The sequence below is a fragment of the Vanessa atalanta genome, chromosome 4 (assembly GCF_905147765.1).
Source record: "Vanessa atalanta chromosome 4, ilVanAtal1.2, whole genome shotgun sequence".
Classification (NCBI taxonomy): domain Eukaryota; kingdom Metazoa; phylum Arthropoda; class Insecta; order Lepidoptera; family Nymphalidae; genus Vanessa; species Vanessa atalanta.
The window spans coordinates 10,048,652-10,073,972 of record NC_061874.1 but is presented as its reverse complement, the minus strand read 5'-3'; the positions used below and the strand labels follow the sequence as shown (position 1 = coordinate 10,073,972).

At 30.6% G+C, this 25,321-nt stretch overlaps 2 protein-coding genes across 3 annotated transcripts in view; both read left to right on the top strand.

Moving 5' to 3' along the window:
• Positions 1–223: 223 nt before the first annotated feature.
• Positions 224–14,494, top strand: LOC125077897 (TBC domain-containing protein kinase-like protein). The gene is made up of 13 exons (XM_047690010.1): positions 224–546; positions 831–1,083; positions 1,395–1,611; positions 1,955–2,217; positions 2,990–3,233; positions 4,069–4,230; positions 4,638–4,815; positions 5,735–5,941; positions 6,914–7,101; positions 9,419–9,502; positions 11,491–11,615; positions 12,608–12,779; positions 13,135–14,494. Exons 1-13 carry the CDS (start codon positions 354–356, stop codon positions 13,255–13,257), a joined length of 2,409 nt encoding a protein of 802 aa, XP_047545966.1. The 5' UTR covers positions 224–353; the 3' UTR covers positions 13,258–14,494.
• A 1,183-nt stretch (positions 14,495–15,677) lies between these two features.
• Positions 15,678–25,321, top strand: part of LOC125077622 (cyclic AMP response element-binding protein A) — a 95,924-nt gene continuing 86,280 nt past the window's right edge. For both annotated transcript variants that reach the window (XM_047689603.1, XM_047689602.1), the window contains exon 1: positions 15,678–16,075. In XM_047689603.1, coding sequence (XP_047545559.1) covers positions 16,013–16,075 — 63 coding nt within the window. In that variant the 5' untranslated portion in view covers positions 15,678–16,012. The remainder of the gene's footprint in view (positions 16,076–25,321) is intronic.

Here is a 25,321-nt window from a genome sequence, read left to right as displayed (position 1 = left end):
ATGTTGTCAATAGCCACTTTTGTAATTTTACAATGCAGTAGTGTAGTGCAAATGCTTGCACTATCGCAGGTGACCTTAAAAAGCTAAAGAGACTTTTGTAACATTAAAATGTTATTGTAATTATTGAACATATACCTTTGGCTGTATGTTGTTATTTTTTTGACTTGTCAGGTTGAAAATGTAATCAAATAAATACCTGTCAACGTCAAGTGTCAGGAGGGTAGCAAACTGAAACTATCAATAAAAACAAATCACTTTTTACCTTGTTTAAAAGTAATTAGCAAAATACGCCCATTTATGGGACTCGATATGCAAATTGAGAAGAAATACTAAAATAAAAATAAAAAAACAATATGAATGAAGACGAGAGCTATAAATTTGCAGCATGTACATTCTTTGCCAAAAATCACCCGGGGGAGTCGTGTGGTAGCAATGGGTTACCCTTAACACCTAGTTCTATTACAATACTAGGTAGATCTCAGCGACTACTAACGATTGAACATACCAACTTGTGTACATATCTCGATATTATAAGAGGCAAACATGGTGAGTTATATTCAAAAATTTTTAACAAATAACACTTTAACCACTTCTTTTGTATACGTTGTCCCACCTTCAGTTAAACAAACAATATTATTATTATATGCACAAATTTTGCTACGACAATAAAGCATTGAATACATTTTCCAACCGCTTCCAACATTTTCTAGAACAAATCAACAATAATTTTCATAGAAAATAACCAAATGTCAGACATATGATAATTATATAAATCAAAGCTATGGCATTGATTTATATTTTATAGTACACTTGAATTTTTATACTTTCAGAAAGAATCATTGTAGTTGCGGAAGTGATTGGGAAGTCTTTAGCTGAATATTCATCTAAGTTTTCATATGAAGAGATAATAAACATATCACTGCAAGTAACAAATGCAATGATGTTCCTCCACAAGCAAGAAATAACCCACAGGACATTATCTGATGATAATATTTTACTGGATAGTAGTGGTCGAGTGAAATTGTTTAACTATGGAATGTATTACATGACAAACGAAGGAAATGAAGTACCTTTCCCACTAGGGTATATCAATAGCTTATATTTTAGTAGGCTAGGTTCATATTTCTGTAAAAACATAATTTCTTTTAACACTTTGAGTCTCTAATTGACACAATATCTATGTTAAATAAATTCTTTAGCCTTTAAAATGAAGCTCCTAGTAGTCCAAAAAAATTAAAAAATGTTTGTTCCGTATTCTGTATAAACTTTAGAAACAACATGAGTGTGTCTTACATTTATTGCTTCTTATTCATAACTGAAAAATGATTAGTTACTGGTATACAATAACATAATAGGTTTTTCTATGCCATCAATTGTATAGTATATATTTTTAGATTACCAAGATATCTCAGTCCTGAGACTATTTTGAATGGTGGTGGACCAGCAGCCGATGTCTGGACTTTTGGTATTATCCTTTTAGAACTATGCATAGGAAAATTATGGAAAAATATAAAGCCAGGTCCTACACTGAGAAGAATACTAACTCTGGTTCATGCCAATAATCCTGCGGAAAGGATAGCCCGGGAACATGACTGTCTTGAAGCCTATAAGGTATATATGCTTTTATGGGAAATAAGAAATAAGAATGTATTAAAATTTTTCAAACTATTAAATTTTAAAATTACTGAAGAAATAATATTTAATTAAAACTTAATTTAAAATGTAATATTTTGTAAGATATGTATTATGTTACAATAAATCTTATTAACAAATAAATTTATGAATCCTAGACCATATGTTCTATATATTCATACCATATATTCTATAGTATATGATGAATATTATATTACTATACATTATGTACTTTAGCATTGGGATTTTTTTTAATCAAATTTTAATATGGGTAAAAATAAATCCAGACATCTAATACCATGTAATGAAAATATTTTTACAGGAAATACCAGAGACAGTAAGAAATTTGATAGAGAAATGTCTTAAAATATATCCCAGTGATAGAGCAACATTTGAAGAATTAAATGAAGACCTGTCAAAAATTAATAGCAAAACATTAGAAGATATGAAGCAACCTCGTGGCCTTATGGGCTGTAAGTTACAGTACTTGTATTACTGGTGGCAGCTTACAGGGGGGGATATACAAGCTGAACTGAAAAAGAATGGACTCATAAAAAATAGTCCACCAATACTATCTATGCCTATGTAAGTAAAATATTTTGCATATTGATATCATAAAATAAATTCCAGCCGAAGTTTGACGTCGAAGTTTGCCATTTAGTCAATTTCAGACCTGTCAGGACTGCATCTCTCATTACCTGAAGTAACTAACTTTAATACAAACTTAATGTATTTCTTTCCTAATTTGAAATTTAGTAAAGTTTAAAATAAAATACATCAGTAAATAGATCACCAACACACCAACCAACATTATACCTGATCCTATCTAACAGCATAAATGTTGCCTTGCTAGTGCCATCCTAGTTTTTTATTATAGGAAGATTTGACTTTATTATTATACATGTATATCTGATATATAAATTTAAAACTAAATATTATATATTTTATAAATGTTATAAAAAAAAACATAGGTTGATGAAAAACATTATTTAAATATTCAATGAGAGTTATAACCATATAATATTATTATTTTGAGCCGAGATGGCCCAGTGGTTAGAACGCGTGTATCTTAACCGATGATTTCGGGTTCAAACCCAGGCAGGCACCACTGAAATTTCATGTGCTTAATTTGTGTTTATAATTCATCTCGTGCTCGGCGGTGAAGGAAAACATCGTGAGGAAACCTGCATGTGTCTAATTTCAACGAAATTCTGCCACATGTGTATTCCGCCAACCCGCATTGGAGCAGCGTGGTGGAATATGCTCCAAACCTTCTCCTCAAAGGGAGAGGAGGCCTTTATCCCAGCAGTGGGACATTTACGGGCTGCTAATGTATATGTAAAAATATTATTTTCAGAGCTATTCTTCTAGATGGTGGTACAATAGGAGGTAAGACAGGGGCTCTTTTTGATCGACGAATTGCCAAGTACAGTTTAGATTTACTCAAGAATCGCCTAAGTCACATTCCACCTCAGGACTTCTACCCATTGATGCACGAGAGGAGAAAGGACTATGATGCTGTTGCCTTACCTAAGATAATTAGAGAAAGAGACACTGAATACCAGTTTTATAGACTGCTCTGGTTTCAAAGGCTATTACATGTTAGTATAATAACACAGTCCTTAAATCCATTCGCTGTCTGTCCTAATGCTAAAAGTATGCCTTATAAATTAAGCATATTATGAAGCTTATTAGAAGTAACACATAAAATCCATGTAGTATACTGATATATCTTGGCTCATACATATGAGTAAATTAGCATCATCATCCTCCTGCCCTTATCCAAATTTTACTTGGAGTCGGCGCAGAATGTCTTCTTCTTCCATACTTCTCTGTCTTACGTCATCTCACAAGTAACATTCTTTCTAACCATATCGTCTTTCACACAATCCATCCATCGTTTCTTTGGTCGTCCTCTACCTTTATATCCATCCACATCCATTCTCAAAACCTTTCTCACAACCTGGTCCTCATTCCTCCGCATAACATGCCCATACCATGAAAGCCAGTTTCCAGATAGCTTCTTGGTTACCGGTGCCACTTTCAAACTTCCTTTTATGTACTCATTCCTTACTCTATCCATTCGCATAACACCACACATTCTCATCTCCGCCACATGCAATTGTCTTTCAACAGCAGGTCTGACCTTGGTCTTTTAGATCTTCCCCTTAAGTTTAAGGGTAATACGGGGAAAAATTTTAGCAATCTAATAAAATGTATTTTTATACAAAAAACTGCTATTTATTAACAAGTCTAAATACAATGATAAATTAATTTCGAAATCATTACGTATCTTCGCAGTTAATAATATACGAGCATACGCAGACGCAAAAGTACACACGCGCACACTTATATATTTTTTTCGTTTTTTTTTTACTAAATAATGTTTCATTTTTGCAAAATTAAATAACTAATAATATCATTCTTACCACTTAGGGGTATCCATATACAACTCAATATATAAGAACTGAAGCAGAAATAGATATCCCGCCTCTAGTGAGGGGGGACGTGTGGGCGGCTCTGCTGGGTGTGGTGGGGGATATTGAGGACCAATACGAGAGAATAGACAAGGAAACACCTACACCAACAGACAGACAGGTATTCGGTATGAAAGTGATTGATTGATAAATTAACTAAATTTTTAATCTGTAAGGAGTGGTAAAGTCATTTCCATTTTTGCCGCAGTCGAAGAAGGTTTTTTTTGTATGTATGTATAATGAATCATTTTGGAGATTTTTTTTAAATAGCAACACATTTGTCAGTTATTAGTACTTGACTAACAAAAAATTCAAAGCCCTGCACTGTAAACCTGTACAGTCACTAATACATTACTTGACAGATTCGTTATTATTTACAGATAATGGTGGTATTTTTATTGGTGTTTTAGGGAAAATAGGGAAGATAAATTTTATATAATCATTTCTATTAAATAAGTTACATGAGCCGGAACTTCTAATCATTGAAATTTGAACCTTATTTGTGTAGTAAATAGAGTCCTATTTCAGATCGATGTAGATATACCTCGGTGTCATCAATACTGCTGGTTGCTTTGCGGTTCGGCTGGTCATAGGACATTGAAAAGGTTGCTTAAAGCTTGGCTGTTAACCAACCCACAATACGTATACTGGCAAGGATTAGATTCGTTGACAGCTCCCTTTTTATATTTAAACTTTTGTAATGAAGGTAAGTGATTAAAACAGATTATTAATTCTATTAAGCGATAAAATAATTTAAAGCTTATGTCAAAAAACATTGATAAATACGACATATTCAATACAAGTTATTAAATATAAATAAGCGTGGACTTAGTATTTGTTGATTTCTAGGCAAAATATATAAAAATTTAATTGTTCTTTACTGACATATTCTGTAATTAAAATGGTGGAAAACTACTGAGTTTCTTGCCGGTCTTCCCGGTAGAACCGTTGGTAGCTTTAAATTTAATTCAACACTAAACACTACTAAGGAATATTTTGATTTTGAGACTTGCCTATGCTATTTATAGTAAAAATGTACGTTTTTACATTTACAAAATATATTTAACAAATAAAACTTGAAATAATAAATATAAAATTGATTAATTAAAATAAAATAAAAATTTTGTGGTGTAAATTTAGAAATTACAGAAAAAAAATGTTTTTGAAAGTATTGAAATAAAATAATTTCATACTTTTTTTTCCGTCTGAGAGAGAATGCAATTTGTACTTCTTCCCTTTTTTTAAACTATACGCAGTATGCGAAATTGTCAGCAGCACCTAAGGTGTAAACAAATTTCACTTCAATCATTTGAGTGGAATTATTTATAGAAGATCACGTAATTAATATTTATGATACAATCTATTTAAGGTCTACACTTGGAGTCGTATTCACACTAATAGCTAAAAACACGACGATTGTTAAAATTATTTAAATCGATGCACGAAAAAAAAGACTTGTGGTCGTAAATATCTAAATTAAAAACATCTGGCATGCCAATCATATCTATATGATGAGAATATAGATATAACGATGATATATATGATATGATGGATAAAGTGACAATCCAACCGTCAATACGTATATGACATATGTACATATATTGAACTTGTGTTACCTTTTGCAGCCCGAGCCTTTGCCTGTTTATCAGCTTTCGTACCAAAGTTTCTCCACAAATTCTTCTTGAAAGACAATAGCGCTGTGATCAAGGAGTACTTGGCAAAGTTCTGGCAAATGACAGCGTTCCACGAGCCAGAGTTGGCAACGCATTTACACGATATAAACTTCGTGCCGGAGCTCTTCGCTATACCCTGGTTCTTGACTATGTTTTCACGTAAGTTAGAAATTACAGTAATTGAATATTCAACGTTTATGGTCCGTTTCAAATACAAATTACTTTTGACTCTATAATTTATTTCTCGAATTAAATTATTCATTTTAAGATGCTGGGATATTTTAAAGTTTTTAATATTTTATTTTGACACAGCTTAGTTTTAAATGTTTAGCTAAATTTGAGAATAATAGAATCGATTATTCGAAAGAAATAAAGCAAAAAAGTTTGCGACGTTGAAGAAAAATAATGTTAATTGTACGTCTCAACCACCCTGGAAAAAAGAAGTATTTATTTTGTACATAGTTAATGTTATAAATTCTACATCCATCCGATTTCGGCCTCCCTTTCTAGAAATGTGAAGTTTCGCGTGTAGACAAACTATGTAGGTACTAAACTTATTTGACAAGAATAAATGGTTGCTATCTCTTTCAGTTGTGTGCGGTTAAAAAGAATAAAAAATATGTATTCAAAATAACCAGCCTAGTCCTATTCGCGTAAAAAAATATTCTTTGCTCTTATTAAGTTGTAAATTTGTTTAGATAAAAATCTGTTATACTTAATGAATAAAAGCCGCTTGCTTATTCCGTTATATATGTTAATCACTTTTTTATGTTAACATGTCATTCGGTAAATATATTAGGATTTATTTGGTTTCATCACGAATTGAAGTTAAACTTCTGTAAAAGCAAATAGTAACATTTCAAGGTCAAATTCGATCGCAAATTTTCTAAATGTAACGTTCGAGAAAATCGTTTGTGATATATCATCTTTGTGTTCTAGGTTAGTGGCATCGACGATGTAAGAAATGAATGATACTTCTTACAAAGTGAAGTGTTAACCACAACCTTTAGAGCTAATGTCTATGAACACGTGGCCTATTTATTCGGTCTACCCACTTTAAATGAAATAAAAAACTCTCAAGTCTAACACGTAGAGTTGTTACAATCGCTAATTGTTTCAATTCTGTTTTAGACGTATTCCCATTACATAAAATCGTCCATTTATGGGACGCCCTTCTGGTGGAAGGACCTTCATTGCCTCTGTTTATGGGTGTTGGAATTCTGAGGCAGTTGAGAGACACGTTGCTGGATTCAGGGTTCAATGAATGCATTCTTTTGTTCTCCGATCTGCCTGAAATCGATATCGGAGAGTGTGTTAAGGTGCGTATACATTTTTTATCGAAATTTCTAGAATTTTATACCATATCAAGAGTTGGCAGTTTTTAAGTGTTGAACTCTTCATTTATATTGAATTTGAAATATGTTCGATTCGTTTTGAATACTTAGATATATTTTTGATACTTTTCCGTATAACTTAATCATTAAGAAAAGTTTATAATTAGTATTTAATATATATAACAATAAATGTCAAACTGTTATTGTATATATTATAAATTAGAATTTATATTCAGCTTATTAATTAATAAAAAAAACTTTTAACTTGTATATAATACAAAGTCAAAAGTAATAGTAACAATATAATTTAAAATTCAAATCGTGTGTAAAATATTCGTCCATGCCGTCGGTCAATGACCGAAATGGCGGGTTGTTAATGAAATAATAAAGAGTGTCTTATTATTAATTTATTTCGTGGTAAGTGCCTACTTAATTATAACCCGTGATTTACTGTATATTTTAATATGTTTGACGATTTAGTGCGTTTAATCCGGTATTTCATAATATGAGGATACAAATTTAACTGGTTTAAAGGATCGAGAATAATCAATTAGCACAGATTATTTCCATCTAGTCAAAATATAGCACAAAATAAATAATAAAAATCATTAATAATTAAAAAAAAATCTTTTTATTTCCAATATAATAGTTTTTTTTTTATTTAATTAGCATCAAATAGTATTCAGTTCGAAAAACGAATGGATGTTATTTTTTTATGTAAATACACTGGAATATTTTTTATACTCAACATAGAGTGAAAATAAAGTTTAAAATACCTTTTTGTACATAGCAACACTGACACTTTATAGCATGACTTATTACGAGATACGGCGCCGATCTTTATTATACGCGAGTGATTATTTGGTGTTATCAAATGTTGTCACGGTTATGTTTAGGTATTAAAATGAATAATTTTATGGAACATAATATTTTCGCTACCGTATTATTTATTCACTGAACGACTCATTCAGTACTTTTCCCCTCACTAGTTAAATTTTAAAGTAATGTCAATTCAAGGTGATAGTTGTTTATTTTGTCATTAATTCGAACAATATTTATATATGTACTGTACGAAATATAAATTTCTTGAGACCAAAGTTTAACTAGTTTTTACACTTGGTGGTAGGGAACCATCCACTCGCTATAGATTCTGCCGCGAAGCAGCAATGCTTAATATTGTTGTGTTCCGGTTTGAAAAGTGAGTGAGCCAAAGCAATTACAAGTCATAATATCTTAGTTCCCAAGGTTGGTGGCGCATTTTTGATGCAAGGAATGGTTAACATTTCTTATAACGTTAATGTCTGTGCGCGGTGCTGACCACTTACCATCCGGTGGACCATTTATCCGTCCGTCTACATATAACATAAAAAAGAAATAGATAAAAATATTTTAATATATATTATTACGACATCTTCGTATGATAAACCAATTATTAAGAATATCTCCGTTTAAATTATTTTTATTCGCTGTTATTGTGAAATTTCATGTTTAATTGGTATAAAATGTATCAAAAATAGCATAAAATAATCTCATGTGATGGTTCATTCATTCAAATAGGTATTTCTACGAACAAATTCTTAATAATTAAGGATTAAATAAAAGTAAAATATAAGCGAGTGAAGTTCAATAAAAGCGAATAATAATAAATCGATATCAAAATATTCTTTATTCAAGAAGGCTCATGAAACCGGTTCGGAAAGTAGTAAAACTCAGTAGTTACTCTTTTTCACCATTTTTATTAATGTTAATGTCAAATAAGTACGATTTTGTCACAATTATGAAGCGCGAATTCCTTTTATTTCACAATATATTTCGCACAATTCAAGTCTGAATAGAACTTAGTGATTAAACTTAGAGACCTGTCATTAATGCCCATAACGTGAACAAAACTCGTAATTAAACCATAGAGCATATTCTACTGACTTTATGACAGAGCAACAAGTCGTAATTTACCGTATAGTTAGATTTTAGCCCTTATGGCTTTGAGATAAGATCTACGTAAATGTTTAAGTGATATTAGATATCTGTTGTGGTATTATTAAGCAGCGTTAAGTCGTTTTTGTAGATGAAGAAGTCACGAGTACTATTTAGACAAAAATACTTTAATGTATTTGATATTTTTTTATTACATTTTTTGCTTTCGTTCAAATCAACTAAAATAGTAGTAATGATCAATAATTATAATTGTTATAATTAATGTATCTTAAGAAAATTTCAGTAGCCGTATTATTATTATTTTTTTATGACAGAGTAACAGGACAGATTAATATTGATTTATAATAATTATTAAATTTTAATTCAGGAATCGATAGACATGTGTCGTATTTCACCGAGAAGCATAAGTTATAGAAGATTCACAAATGAACCAGAAATGAAGGATCCCATGGTAAGTTTAATCACTAATACAATATTTTATTTTTTCTGATATATAATTATATATGTATTCTCATTTATCATTAAACTACAATTATACAAACTTTAGGGCTGTAGCCAATTCCAGTGGAAGTAGGAAAGAAGATAAACAAACTTTAGATTTACGTATGTCATCCGATATGCTAATAATTTAGATATATTGTGCACTACTAAGAGTTTGTGATTAATATATATTTATTTATAATACAATACTGTTACACTTAACCAATCATTTCCACAATTTTACTTCCAAAATTTCGATAACAGTTTCGTCGACGTTCAAAACGCCGTTTTGTCGCAAATCTATATAGTAAATATCATAGATTAATCAAGCTCTCAACCAATGATATCGTGTCAATTTGCTGTCAAATGTTGTATATTTGGTTTTTTTTCCTGTTATGGTTGGAAAAGAGTCTATATAATTATTATTTATTACAATATTTGATTATTATATTTTATTGTGGCGTTTCTATTGTTTTTTTTTTTTTCATTTATTTAATTATCATACATATAACTACACTATTATTGTATTTCATTTTTGGTGATTAATTAAGAGCCATTCCGTGAAAACAAACTGCAAAATCACCGCAGACGTATCGTGAAATGTCAGGAAGTGATATTACGTGACATTGACGTTAATAATTATAACCTTTAAAGGATACAATCATAAAAATAGCTTAACAGGGTTTATCACTAGTGAAATACGAAATTATATCTATACAGACGTTGACTGCTTATCCGGCTTCGCTTGGAGCGGGCTTTCGACGATGGAAATCGTAATCTTCCCGAAATATAATCAATTATAATGAAAGACTGTCGTCTTTAACAAAAAAACTTTAGTTAAAATCTCCAATACCATTCCAATGATAGAAGAAACTATATAAAAATAATCCACATTCCAAACCGGAGGTAGTAATGTAAAATACGCTACAGATCCGCCCTCTCATCGCCTTTCTTAAATGTATCATACGATGGCGAGGTTGCGGGCGATGTCTAGTTAAGTAAATAAATGTCAATTATGTAAAGCTACCATCGACCGTTACGGAATGTGATCCTAACTTGCATACCTAGCGTGATAGGTTAAATACGAATTTGGCTTGTAATGGTAGGTTAAATATCGAGCAATGGCACTCTCATTGGAATATCCTATTTTATTTAGTCGATTGGACATGCTGATCTTAAATGAAGATCACGTTTTTAAATCTTGCAAAGTTCTACTGAATTTTCTTTATTCTATCTATGGCCGTCAGGTTGTAACAGAGCAGTAAGGGGGTTTTAAATATATATCGTAAATTAAATAATTCCTATTACTGTTAACAAAATGTATTAGAACTTTTAAAAATAGATTTTCTCTGAAAAATCTTAAGGAGTTTTATTTGTATTTCTGTGTATAGTAAAAAATATAACAATATGACGTCACAAAGTTATCAATTATAACAAAAAAACAAATGATTATTTATTGCGAATTTTCAGTACGCAATTTCCTTATAGTTAATTATTTAATCTTCACTCATTCTATTCTTAGCTTCGAGTACATAACGATCGGTAATTAATGTGTCATAACGATGCATTAGGTAACTAACGAGTTTATATTGTCGTTGCTAAATTGACAGATTGTTAATAATGAACTCTGTACAGATATTTTTATTACTGTATTTTTAGGTATTATATACAGGTTGATGTTTTAGAATAGACGACTTCGGCTTATTTTTTATTAATAAAATTGATATAGGCCAAAGTCTTAATTGAACTAATAAGAGAGCTACTATAGAAACATTTATCGTGCTGTATGTATAAATGCACAATGATCGATTTACGTCATTACCACAAACTCAACTGACAAATTTGTTGAAAACGAAAAAGGCATAGAGTTGCTATTGTCGACATTTTCGGGACTAAGATACTTTTTTTAAATCTAGCGTTAGCCTTTTTTAAGTCTAATACTGTCATTGTTTTTTTTAGGATGTAGTCGAAGTTCCATTGGATGTGCTGTTGTCTGAAACATGCTCTCGTATAAGTCTCGCTGATTTCTTCTCATTGACATGCCAAGATAAATGTTGTGTGGTTGACATAAGGTCGAATTTGCTGTAAGTAAAATTTTATTTGTCTACTAGCGATCCGCATTGATTTTTCGCACGGGTGCTATTTATTAATAAAGAATACGATATGAGAGAATTAAAATTGATACCCTCTAACACTCAGGAATTATGTAGCTTTATAGTAGCGACAATGTTTTTAGAATTGGATTATTATTTCCGGAGAGTGCTCCGTACATACAAACGAACCAATTTTACCTTTTTTATAAAATATTATAATATTATTATAAATACTTTTTAAATTGTTTGTGTAGACTTACTAAATTACTGATTGTTATAAGCTGAATTTTGGAACAGAGGGTTATTTTAAAACGTAAGCATTTTATTTTTCGGAATTTGGGCTCTCCCATTTCACCCTATATGTAACTTAATGAATTCTACCCGCACGAAATCGGGAGAGCCAGCTTTTTTTATGATATAACTATAAGTTTTTCGTAATTATTTAATTTCAAATATGCTTATGATCGATAATGTCGAAAATTTTATCATTTGATATATATTTTTATATAAAAAATATTCGTACCTTAAGTCTTTGTGTTAATTAATAACTCGTTTTAAAAGGATATTTATTTTGGTCAAGATTATGTCCTTGCGGGTCATATACGAGTATGTTTCGCAGATTGAAGTTGTCATTCTCGTTTTGTTCGCAAAAAATCAATCATATTAATCGTAGCGTAGGAAAAATACTAGAATCTGACAAAATGTTATATGTGTTCCAATATAAGGGTTTCGGAGTTCACGCAATTGGGTGTTTGATTAATTTAATTAATTTTTGTCTAATGAAATAGAATGATCAGAATAAGTGAGTTTGTTTTACAACGATATTATTTTTTTCTTATAATAATACAAAAGTTACATGATTTATGTTAAATTAAAATACACGTTTTAAACTATGTGACTATAACACGACATTTCTCGAGCGCATGCGAAGTCAATTTTAAAACATTAAGACGAGTGCTTGAATAATTTTTCTTTTTGTCTAGATACGAAAAGAGTTGTATAGAGGGTAGTATAAACGTGCCCTACAGCGGGGTCCACCTTGGACAGCACGAGCTCAAGTCTCTCGGAGCTCATCCGAACAAGGTGCTGACCGAAGCTATCCGACAGAAGAAGATTATCGTTGTTGCTTCAGCGGAGGACGAGACAGCTCAATTAGTGAGTGTAAAGGTTTTATAGTACTTTTTGTTTTGCTTTTTGCAAGTTAAAAGTGGTTGAGCATTGTTAATTTTAAGAAACCGAACATTGCGGATTTTTTTAATTTTCTCGGCGGTCCTTTACCGCAGATCGTCAGGAGTCCTGCGTATTTGGGATAAAGATGTTGTATGTGTGTAATATTTATTCCACAATCCGCATCGGGGCAGCTTCATGGAATAATTTCCAAACTTTTTCCTCAAAAGAAGAAAAGCCATAGACCCAAATGTGTGACGTTTACGTTTGGTTTTTGTTTGTAGACTTTAAACCAAAATACAGCAATACAAGGTTGTACAATTTCTGTGGTTTCTATCCCTAGTTCAGCGACTACCTCGTGAAGTGCGGAGTGTCGCGCGTGTGCGTGCTGCACGGCGGCGTGTCTGCGCTGCACACGCACGTGCCCTCCCTGTTCAGCGTGCCTAAGAAGACCGCTCATAAGTAAACTCGCGAAATGAATAAACGATTAAAATTTTGCTATAAAGAGATAAAAATAACTCATTGATTATATGCTTATACAGATTTTTTTTTGTTGACGGTACTTTAAAATATTTATTAAATAAAATTTACTTCGCATTATAGTTACGCTAGTACAGATTTACTTGTTTAGAATCGAATATATGTATGTATTAGATATATGATATCCGCTTAATATCCGGCTGGCCGATACCTGCGGCAAATAGTGTGTTACCATCTTTAATTGTCACTTGAACAAAATGAAGCATTTAATTTATTAAAGAATAAATTATAAACCAATTATACTTTTTTTGTAAAAAGTCTCTTAAAACATCTTTGAATCGAATACAAAAATCAAAAGCGAATGTAAATTCCCGGTAGTGCGAAACGACCGTCTTTTTATTAGTATGTCAATAATAATTAATAATTTAAGTGATACTTTGACGCACTACCGGAATTTTTACACACTTTAATATTCCGTGCGCTCCATCTGCCTTTTGTTTTAATATCCGAGTCGCCGGGTTGCTTTGTTCAGGAAACGGTATGTTTTGCTTAATTTGAATTGTCTAGGAGGTGAAATTCAGAAGCTACTAGAAGTTTTTTTGTTTTACTTATCGGTGGGCTAAGCATAATTGGATTTTGTATTTGATTGAGTAAATGTACTGAAGATAATATTGTATAAAAATGTAAACATCGATAGAAAAATTCTAAAATCCTTAAGATAAGTGAATCGATTATCGAAATTAGCAATCGGGCTTGAATTTAGTTTATTAGTTTTATGCCAACGATTTGAGGATATTTATTTACCTCTAATTGAATTTGTATACTGAAAATGAACGAGTGACTCTATCCTGCTCATTTATACTAATGTAAATATAAAGAAATCAATATTATTTTATAGAAATATTGTATTTATAGAAATATAGTGTGTTTATGAACACCAAATATTTAAAACAGTCTGCGCTATTGAATTGGACAGTTTCTGATTTATGAATTATTCTCAAAATTTAATTTGTTATTTTCACAATCGACATGAATTTTTTTACGTTATATTGAACTCAATTCTCTTGTTTAATCATTAATATAATTATTAGCGTTTAAGAAATATTTGCTTTACAATACGTATCTTTAACTTTTTTTTTTAATGTTTTGCACGATTGCATTCATTTCGCTAAACGGTTATTCATAAAAGTAGCCAAATATTCGTACATTTCATGTAAATTAAATATTTTTATATTGTATTGTCTCTTTCTAGTTTTAATGTGCAATCAATAAAAATATTACATTAAGAATTAATTTATTTGAGTAATCGTAAAAAGGAAAATGACAAAAAAACTAAAGTAATCTTGTCAATAAAATAAAAATTAAATATATAATTAATTATTTTTATTCTGTACTGTTTTTTTTTCGATATCACTTCAATTATAGGTATAGGAGATTTTTTCTCATGTGGTAACTCCCATTTAATTTCAACAAACATGTTAGGTCTTGTAGCTTATTACTGCATCCTTTTATCTATTTCTCTTACTGAGTTGCCCCATTAACTGTAACTGTACAATACAATACCTTAAAATTTAAGTATTATATGTCAGTGTGTTGAAAAAAATACATAAATTATTCAATTTATTTTGTTCTATGATTATAACATTACTATTTTCAAAAATCTATTGTATTATTTATGTATATTAGTACTATTCATATTTAAAATTTCAATACTAAGTATAAATTATTGTTAAATTTGTTTTTTCCAAAATCAATTTTAAAAATATATATTCATTTTAAATTCGTTTTTTTTTCGCTAATGATTAAGTTTATTTGAAATAGTTTTATGATTAATTATTGTCAAATATCATTATATATTTATATGTTAGGATATCAATCAATCAAATAACAACTTTATGTAACAATATATGTGTTTGTAAACACTTTATTTAATAAATATGTTATTTTATGCAGAAAGTGTTTTTTTACTAAAAAAATTAAAACTATAATTTAATTATACTTCGAAAATTTCGATTGCGATTGTGCCTAAAAATAAAAACATACAAGCTCATTTAAAATAATGTCAATCAAAATAAGAGAAAGACGCACGCACATACACGTGTGAAGATTGGCTTATTAAAAGAAAAAATAATATTTTAGTAATAAAACAAGTTGCTATATAATATAAATATACCCGAAAAGTTTACAGCGTACTTTCAACTTTAATAATACACTAATTAGTTTTACAATTAATGTAACGCTAAAGAGTAGTGCACGCAGCCCGTATAATTAACATATTTCTGATTGAAGAATGCATGGGCACCCCCGTGTCCTGACGCTCATGGTCATGTTTTTACCCCCTATCACGTTATGAATGAGAGGCTGGTGGGGGGAGGGGAAACGGTCATCGTCGCTTCGCATTCGCCGGCCGTACTCCGCCGCGAGCGTGTGTCTCATTTACGATCCGACGCTCACTAAACATTCCTCGCGTGCAGTGAAATTTCACAAAAATAATCCGCATTTAAAACAAATGGGCGTCGATAGTGAAACCTAAACTTGTGGTGATACGAAGTGATCCGTAAAAAATATATTATATTTACTTATTGACATTAAGTAGTAGTGCAAGTTTACATTCTTTCCGAGTTTCGCACCGCTCGGGAAAGGACCGTAGAACCGTGACAGTTCTCTGTGTTTTGTGCGAGTTACTCGAGGGAGTTTCTTTAAGTGGAAGTCGGAGGCCGTCGTAGAAACCCGGCCCCGACATGGAGAGTTACTTCGACATCTCCAACGATCTGAATGATGTCTGGGAAGCGGACATCGACCCGGTGAGTTGACCTTGTTATCACATCTTATCGTGAAGATGAATTTAAATTGTTTATTCCGCGCCAAAATTCGCGAACGTACGATTAAGTTTTCATGGAATAAGATCAAATCAAATACCGATAAAGTTGATAATAAATAATTGCGACTCCGACCGACCTTGTTTTGTAATCAAGGTACCTGCATCGGTAAAGAAAATAATCGGTGTACGACTCACGATTCCAGTATCGCAACGAGGTAATTGCATTCCTGCATATTAGTAACCAATTTCATAAATTCAAATAAAATTGTTATCATTGCGACTTCAATCGATAGATTGTGATACTAGGCATTGTTGCTGTAGCATTAAGTGATACGATATGGGTACAAACTGATTATTAGTAATTAAAAATTCAACGTTTTTTATGGTCAAACCTTTATCTCAAATATTAGATCACATTTGAAATAATTATCACAACTGTAATAGTTATAATAAAAGATTTTTTCCAAAATCAATGTTCATTAAAGTTTATTTTAACATAAGTACCTACTTAAATGAATCTGCGTGTTTATAGCGTTGGTAACTTGCTATAAATGTTTCATTATCTTCATTAATTTTTTCATAAGTATAACATAACAAGAAATCCGCCTTATTATACTAAAATGTATATTTATAGTTGGTTATTTAAGTATATTCGAGAATCTATTTATTTTTGTGGTTTCTAAGCATAATCATAACCGGTTAGTCCTGGTAGATATTCAAATAATTACACGATTTACAACAAAACTTGTCGTCAGAAATTTAAACTCGATCATAAATCGAATTAACTACTTACATCTAACTAAAAATATAATAATATCAACTTCACGAAAACTACCTATTTTATAAATATGGTCTGTATCCATAATATTAAAACTTTCTATCGCGGTAACGGGGAAATGGAAAATACCAGATGAGAAAAGTAAATTATTCCATTTTCCGTCAACTTGATTTAACCATTTTCAATCTGACACCTGTTACTTGTTTTCCCCGGTGGACTATAACGTCATGTATAGAATGATGAAGAAAGGTAATCCGTCTAAATTAGGTAGTTTGTCCGTGCAGAATAATTTGTTCGATGTTGAATGGTTATTGCATATGTATAGGATATAGCGTACATTTCTTATGGTAGCGGCGTACGGTACACCGTGGTGCGACGACCTGGTGCGCTGAACTAAGAGGCCCGACAACCGTTTTTATTAACTATATTAACATGTTCACTGTGGATAGTCAAGTTTGAAGAATTATTAACAATGATATCATAATAGCCCATACCGAATGAAGCGATTTCTATGTAAATTAATCTTTCAATATATTTTACAATAAATATTAGAAATGTACCGAATGATTTTACTGTCGAGTTACTTTTTTTTTCGTTACCTTTCTCATTAGATCTTACATCGCTTAATAAAATATTGATACTAATAATTTTAATTTTAAGTAGGTATTTACAATGAGCACGATAAGACGTTACTATTTTAACTTTGCTTTTCTAAAATTAAATTTGAAAGTTTGTGGTCCATTTACAGTTGAGTCATATAACGATAAACGTAATTGTAACAATTAAGACTTATGCCCGAATAAACGCATTAATATCAAGTAGTGTTTAAGAAAGTAGGCTGGAGACTGGAGTAACGATAACTGCTAAGGCAACGTAACGGCCGCACTGATGATAATTGAATTTCCTTTCCGGGTGCGGACTGTCGGCTAGCTATAAGACCGTGATACACTTACCGATTAAATAGTGTAAGTTAAATGCAATATAACATACCAAGGAGTTTGTTGTTTCATATAGGTATTACCACCGACGGCTGGTAGGCTGGTCTGGTGGTTTTGATTTTATTTAGAATGTAGACTTTGTCTGCACTAATGCACAAAATATTCTGCCACCTTTATGTATGACGGAATAAAGCTTATTTTACTTAACTCCATATGTAAAAAATCTTTTATTTTTAATACTGTTGAAAGTATTAATCAAAATAACATACATATATATTCTTATTAGTATTAACTGAAGTATCGATCTTGAGGTGAATTCTGACAGGCATAAATATTAAATATACATCTATGTATCATAAGTTTATTTTTTATGAAGCATAAAAATTAAATTAAGCAAAACGTGGTTACTTGCATAACGGGTTTCACTTGAGTGAATGTTGATAATGTCAAGTGACAAAAACTTGAATAGGTAGGTAACTTTGAATATGTGAAGGCAGGGAAAATTGTTTGCTCTCATAGCGTCAACGAGTGAAATTAAAATGATATTAAAAGCAATTTCATTTTTCTTCTATTTATTGATACGATGGAATAAAATTCAAAACGCTCAAGGTTCTCGCTTAGGGTTCCACTACACGTTCTTAACTTATTTGAACAGATTTTTTAAACAAAATAAAAATTAAATAGTCTTTAATTTAATTTAATTATATAATATAATGTATAGGTACTTCATTCAAACATGTGTAATGTTTTACATAGAGATAACGACTTATTACATTGTATTCATGAACAGTATTAGTTATAAAGTTACTTATATGTAAAATATTTACAAAAAAAACTATTGGTAGAATTTATTAGAATAATCTTTTATATAATTTTGTTTTTCTTAATGCCGTTAAATTCAATTAAAATACAGAATCAAGCGACGATTAGATCATCCAAAGATGTACCTTAATATTGTATCCGACTTGTTTGTGTAGTCAAACAATGGGTATATTGCGTAAATATACATATATACCCATTAGTTGCGTCACGATATACCGAGTGCTTTCAATAACACACACTGTTGACACAAGTGCACGGCCGACATTGTTTCGTCCGCGAATATCTATCAAATTATATTTTATTCACTGTATAAAAATAATATCGATAAAGTCCCTCTGTTAAAGACTAACAATGACCTATAAGCAGGGTCAGTAAGTAATTGTAGAGCCGGTTTAAAGCCATAAAGTTTTTCAGCCATTAAAATAATTTGTCTGACTTTTACCTTATCAAAAATAAAAAATGTTGAGTAAGTTTAGAAAATTCTGTACGTTCTTTTTTAATTTGGTTGTAAATACACCAATTTGGTACCTGCAAGGTTATAATTAAAAGAAACAAAACATGACGATAAAAATTTAAATCATTAACATATGGCATTGTGTACAACAATTATATGTTATAATTATTATTATTTAATTATTGTATTTAAATTTAATTAAAGGTTGTAACCATCGACGTAGCGTATATATATGTAGGTAATCCTTGTTTCGGTCGAGTTATATGGATTTAAAGAAACTTGCTCAAGTGACATTTGATTATACTATAACATTTTCATACGTAATTTGATGTATTTGGAGCAATCTTTAACATTAACAATATTGATTAATACGATCAGGGTTGTCAATACATGATCAACTAGTTTTACTGGCATTTAAGACGAGACTGATATTTGATGAAACAACCTTAACAACATATATCATTTGATATTTTAAAAAAAAACTCGTTATGAAATATATAAGTATTAACTTATAGCCTCAATAAATTTTGGTACGTTGTTAATTTTTATTTTCGTGCGTAAAAATGTATTAAAATCCTTTCTCCCTGTCGATGTTTCGTCAAGTGTGCGATTAAACCGGACTTAATAAATAATACATTCGCTCTCATTCCGTCTCTTTTTATTCTGATGCGATGCAGGTATTAAAGTATGTATTATTATTACGTACATATGTACATGCGTGTAATTACGATACGGCCGGCAACCGTGCGTGCAACCCTGTCCGTTTCGTGTCGTGTGAAAGGCGGTCCGTCGTTTGCATTCCTCTCACCGCACCGCTGCAAACTTACCGTGAACCTGGCGCTCATACTACCGTCCTAGCTCTTACCACTCACGTAATAAAGATCAATTTAATAAGAATAAATAGTTATCTAGAATTGCTCGCACATATCACGAATTTAGAGAGTCGCTGGAACAATTGTCATTCTTCATTAGCACCGTCTAGCGGCACATTTTTCTCGACACGGTTAATGACACCCAAGACGCTATTTCAGACGCCCTAATAATATATATCAACGGGTTAAGTGTCGCGTTGTCAAGAAACAATTATTATATGATGGAAAAAACGACATTCGAAAATTAATCACACAGACACGAGGAATTACATATTAGTTCCTATGTTTGGTGACGCATAAAGAATGGTTTATATTTTTTCCAATATTCATGGACTCTATAGTTACACGTGCAAACCAATTAAAAATCTATGTACACTAAGGCTGATAAAAATTTTAAACTTAGCTTAAGTTTTTAACTTTCAAGGAGCGCCGAATTTGTTGATAATAACGTATCGAGGCAGATTGTATTAGAAGTAATGTGCTATTCAATTAAAACGCTCATAATGTACCATTTTGGTTAATATTGCTCTAACAACTTAACTGACACTAACACTCAATTTTAGATAATTGAAAAATTATTCATTTGAACTCTCAGCGCCTAACCGCAAATGCGGTCTTATGATTTTGCTCTGCAAATTGAAATGCCATAATGGAATTGAATTTCTAAATAAATCATGAAATTCCTAGAAAAAAAAAAATTGTACCTATATATATATATTCGGCATTGTGTATAATTCACTACAGTTTATACTTCAATACAGGTATCGTATAAAATACTGGATTTTACAGATTGCCGGTAATATAATGTACATATATACATATATCATTGTTGTCTCTTCATCTTTCCAATACAAGTGTATTGCTTGATAGCGCAAAAATTCAGTAATATTATTTGAAAATTTGGATGTCAATCGTGTTAGTATTGATAATAAATATAACAATAATGCATGTGTGAAATAACAAATGATGCAAAAAACAATCAAAAAGTAAACCTAATCTTCGCTGCAATTATCTTATCACGCGGTTACATAACTGTCATTGAGTTCGGTAGGTGCATTTTTAACTCGTCTGTAATCTGTTAAACGAGTGACCCCTGATAAACCTAACCTTTTGAATCGGATGAAAGACATAAGATATTTTTTTATTAACGATACCTTGCTGAAGGTCGTAATACCGTTTTCACCTTTTTTTTTTGTTGATACAGATGTATTGGAAGTTCGTAAACATATAATTTGAACCGATATTTCAAATCGATTGGTATTGTGGTAAGTTCGTCATAAGTTTTCAATTTTTATTACTAATTCATTTACCAAAGTTCATGTATTGTGATGTATGATATAGAATATGTGGGTATGTAGCTACTCAACAACGCTGGAACGAAGAGGTCTGTAGTGATTACTATATAAGTTGTTTATGTAGTAAAATGAAACGAAAGCAGTGCAAAGAGAAGAAAAATCAAAAACAAAAGTAGCTCTGTCTGTCTGCTTCTCCTTTACTACTAAACTCTGAACCAAATTTGATGCAATTTGGTATGCCCGTAATACACGGGTGAGATTGGTATATATACATTATACATATATAAAACGAAACTAGTCATATTATTAATATTTTGAAACGATACTCCATAGTTATTTAATAGCTAATTTAAAATTAAAATTCTTATTTAATGACTAACTTAAAATGAGTAGGTATAGTCATGCTCACAAAAAGGAAAGTCAGTATTTATTATTTCTTTGAAATCTTATTGGTTTTAATATTTTAAAAATTACTTTCACAATCAATCGTTCATAGTATTTTAACAGATAATTATTAACAGATAACAAATTTATTTTATTATTTAATTATTCGTTCGAGTCTATTCATAGATTCAACAAATTTCACTGGGTAATATTTTTTCATTGCTTGTTATTTCAATGTTTTTAAATTATTACAATTTAATATTCATTATATGAGGACTAAGTTATATTAAATAAATTTAACTTAAGAGCAATATTAATATATTATCAATAATTTGAATCGATTTAATTCAGCTAATATCTTTTTCGAGTTAAATTTGAAATCTTTTATTTCATCGATAAGCTTGATTGTAGTTTTATGAATTTTTAACACCGCAACATATAATCATTATCATAGGTAATTATCTTTTTAAATAAATTATTTAATATGTATATCTTTTTATCATTTTTTTTTCTGAGAAATACGTTTCATTATAAAAACAATAGGTTTTTATTTAATTTAATTGATGTGTGGAATTCATTCATTTCATTCATCGAAAATATTGAAAATGATATGGTCTGTTATGTTTCTTCAAACTGGAACACAAGAATACTAAGTATTGCTGTTTGGTGGTTGAATATCTGATGTTCACCAAGTTAACCTAAATCTAATTCCTAAAAACCTTCACATGTTATTAACAGTGATGCGTTTTATCATATCTTAGACTTTATAACATACAGACGACATCTCAGCTTAAGTTAACAACTTACGTAATTAGCAATGAACTGCAATATCCCTCTATACTCCAGAGAGAGCTATTTTTATCGACGAAGCCAGCAATTTTAGACGGGATTAGAAAGTTTTTTTTTTTGTTTGAGGAAGTTGTGAGCTGATTCCAGTGAAACAATGGAAGCTCACAGAAATGTTTATTTTTTATGAGACGAAATGGCGATTAACTTCTTAAAGTTAATATACAGTTTTAATCGATACCATTATCATATAGGTACGTAGAGTTTTGAATGTGCTAATCGTAGTAACTAAAACTGATTTATAAAAAATAATACGTTTATGAATTTAGTATTATGGGCAAATAATATATATCACCCAACGACCTTAAGGCTACAGTTACATAACGCAAAAAATATCGTACATTACATAGACATTCCGTACCAAGCGCAGAAGGTGATCGATCGCGCGTTGATTCCGTCTAAAATATAAAGGTGTATTATATTTATGATGCCATAATATTTAAATTCTTCTGAATAAACTAACCGTACCAAGCGTTTAACACAAGGATGCGGCTGAAATACGGAGCAAATTCGTACTGACTGAAACGGGCGAGGGACGCTTTCAGCCGCAGTCTAACCGCAGCCTTAGAAGCGAATAATTACCCATAAACTAATCTCGTAGGTATTAAAATCAGAAATGTGAAAACGGAAGAGGTTTGGTGCACAGATAATATAAATAACCGTTATTAATTGTCAATATCATTGTCCAAGACACAAATAAAAAAAAATCTAAAACAAATGTTATATATTAAATTACTTTTTGATTATGTATGAATTTTTATTATTTTTCTGCTTAGCTATAGTTACGTAAATATATTAGCGATATGTTACGTTATCACTGGAATAAGTGGATTATTGGACCGTGGGCGAATAAAATTTATCGCTTGATAACATTTAACAAACTGGACGTTTTTGTATGGAGTTTTATGTAAGATGCTTTCCCCAACCGGTGAAACCCAATCCGGTCGCATTGAAACTAAAGATTGTTGGATAGAAATGCTGTCCTTAAGTAGATCATTTTATATAACGCTGAGAATTCTAGACAGTCTCGTGTACTATACGTGATTGTACGCTATGTGCTTCGTATATACAGGCAGGTAGATTTTATAACAGACTTATTACAAGTATTTAATTTTAATATCAAATTAATTAAATCAACCTATTAAATTATTAATAAATTTAAATAATAAATATAACTTTTTTTTAATTGCTAAATATGTTGCTATGTCGAAAATAATAATTACTTATTTATTTAAATCCGTTGTAAAAAGAAAATTATAGTGAGGAATTCTTTATCGCGTATACATATTTATCGATGTAGCAGAAACAATTTATACGAGCTCATTAATCTTATTGTCAAAATGTTCACAATTTATATAAAAACATAGTGCGTTTAACATTACATAATATAAAAAAAATTATCAGTTGTAATTAGTATTGAACAAAAGAAATGTTTTGTCCGATAAAATTATCGTAATATATAGTAATTTCGCTCTAAATCTGAATTACAGATTATTTTTAATTACAATAAAACTTATTTTTTAATTTGTAACATTCTGAATTTATAATACTTACTGACAAAAAAAAGTAAACATATTATAAAAATCAGCGGTTAAGAAAAGAAAATATCTCAGACCTGAATTATGTTAAAGGTAGCGAAAACGAAAGGCAAGACGAGAATAAATTGAATTCACGACTTTGTATTTCAGAAAGCTTGCATAATCAGTATCGACGAATCGAAATTAGTTGCATAGTGTTTACACAGCACGTGTCGCTTATCAGTCAGCGTGTGATTCGATTCGTTTCCATAAAAAAATCATATAAATTCACTTCAATGCGAAACTATCGGCCCAAGGTGATCTGGCGGAAGTTGTAATTTCTAAAACTTTTCCTTGTTGCTTATACTTTTTCAATTTAAACACGAACATTTATTCGTTCATTCATATTTCTAAATTTAAAATAATATTCAAGAACCTATGTCGTTGAAAATCTTTAAACTTTGCCGTTAACCATCCGATATATATATTTTTTTTCAAATCGTTGCTTTGTTCTAAATTTATATAATTCTGTCATTTAAAAAACGAAAAAAATAACATTGATTCATTGTTTATTGAAATTGTTGCGATGCTTTTGTATAATGATGAAAGCGACCTTTTATTTCGCTATTATGGCGACTGCAATACTTAGTCATAAATCCAGTAAGGACGTAAGGCTTCTTCATATATTATTTAAGGAAATATCTTTACAATTGCCATTAACAGCGATGGCTGGATTTCACTCACACGGAAGAACAGGATTATCACAATTTCTGTTAAATATTTTATACTAATCTTTTTAACCTTTTGCGTTAATCCGACTCATAAATTCATTTACTATAATTAAACCATTTGTATTATGAAATGGCGCAAAATATATATACTAAAAAAATTGTAATACTATTTTTGAAATTTTCTGTTGTTATTACGCTTTTGTCAGTATTAATGTAAAAAAAAACTACGAAATTTACAGTAGTTGCATATGATCTGTAACATCAGACATACTCCCTTGTTAACAAGCAACATTAACATAACCTTACGGGAAAAATAGTTGTTAGGTACCATCTCACACCCAACTCTACTCTAGCACGGAGCACAGCGATTGGTCAAATCATATAGTTCCCCTGCTTCCTGTTACACATTTCCGTCCCTTTTCCCAAAATCATTCCCACAGATTGCAGTAAAGCTATTACACATAAAAAAACTGACATCTTGTAATATGTATACGTAGTATGTTTAAGTAAGCTTGTAATTATTTTAAAAGATTGAAATTGTAAATACCTACGGTATTTGTTTTTTTTTAATTATTGACGTCATAATGTATTA

What these genes read in the sequence shown, in the direction of transcription:
- LOC125077897 (XM_047690010.1), top strand. Translation starts at nt 354, where the DNA reads ATGAATGAAGACGAGAGCTATAAATTTGCAGCATGTACATTCTTTGCC. An exon ending in TATTATAAGAGGCAAACATG is followed by an intron (nt 547 to 830) that starts GTGAGTTATATT and finishes TTATACTTTCAG; the next exon opens with AAAGAATCATTGTAGTTGCG. An exon ending in GAAGTACCTTTCCCACTAGG is followed by an intron (nt 1,084 to 1,394) that starts GTATATCAATAG and finishes ATATATTTTTAG; the next exon opens with ATTACCAAGATATCTCAGTC.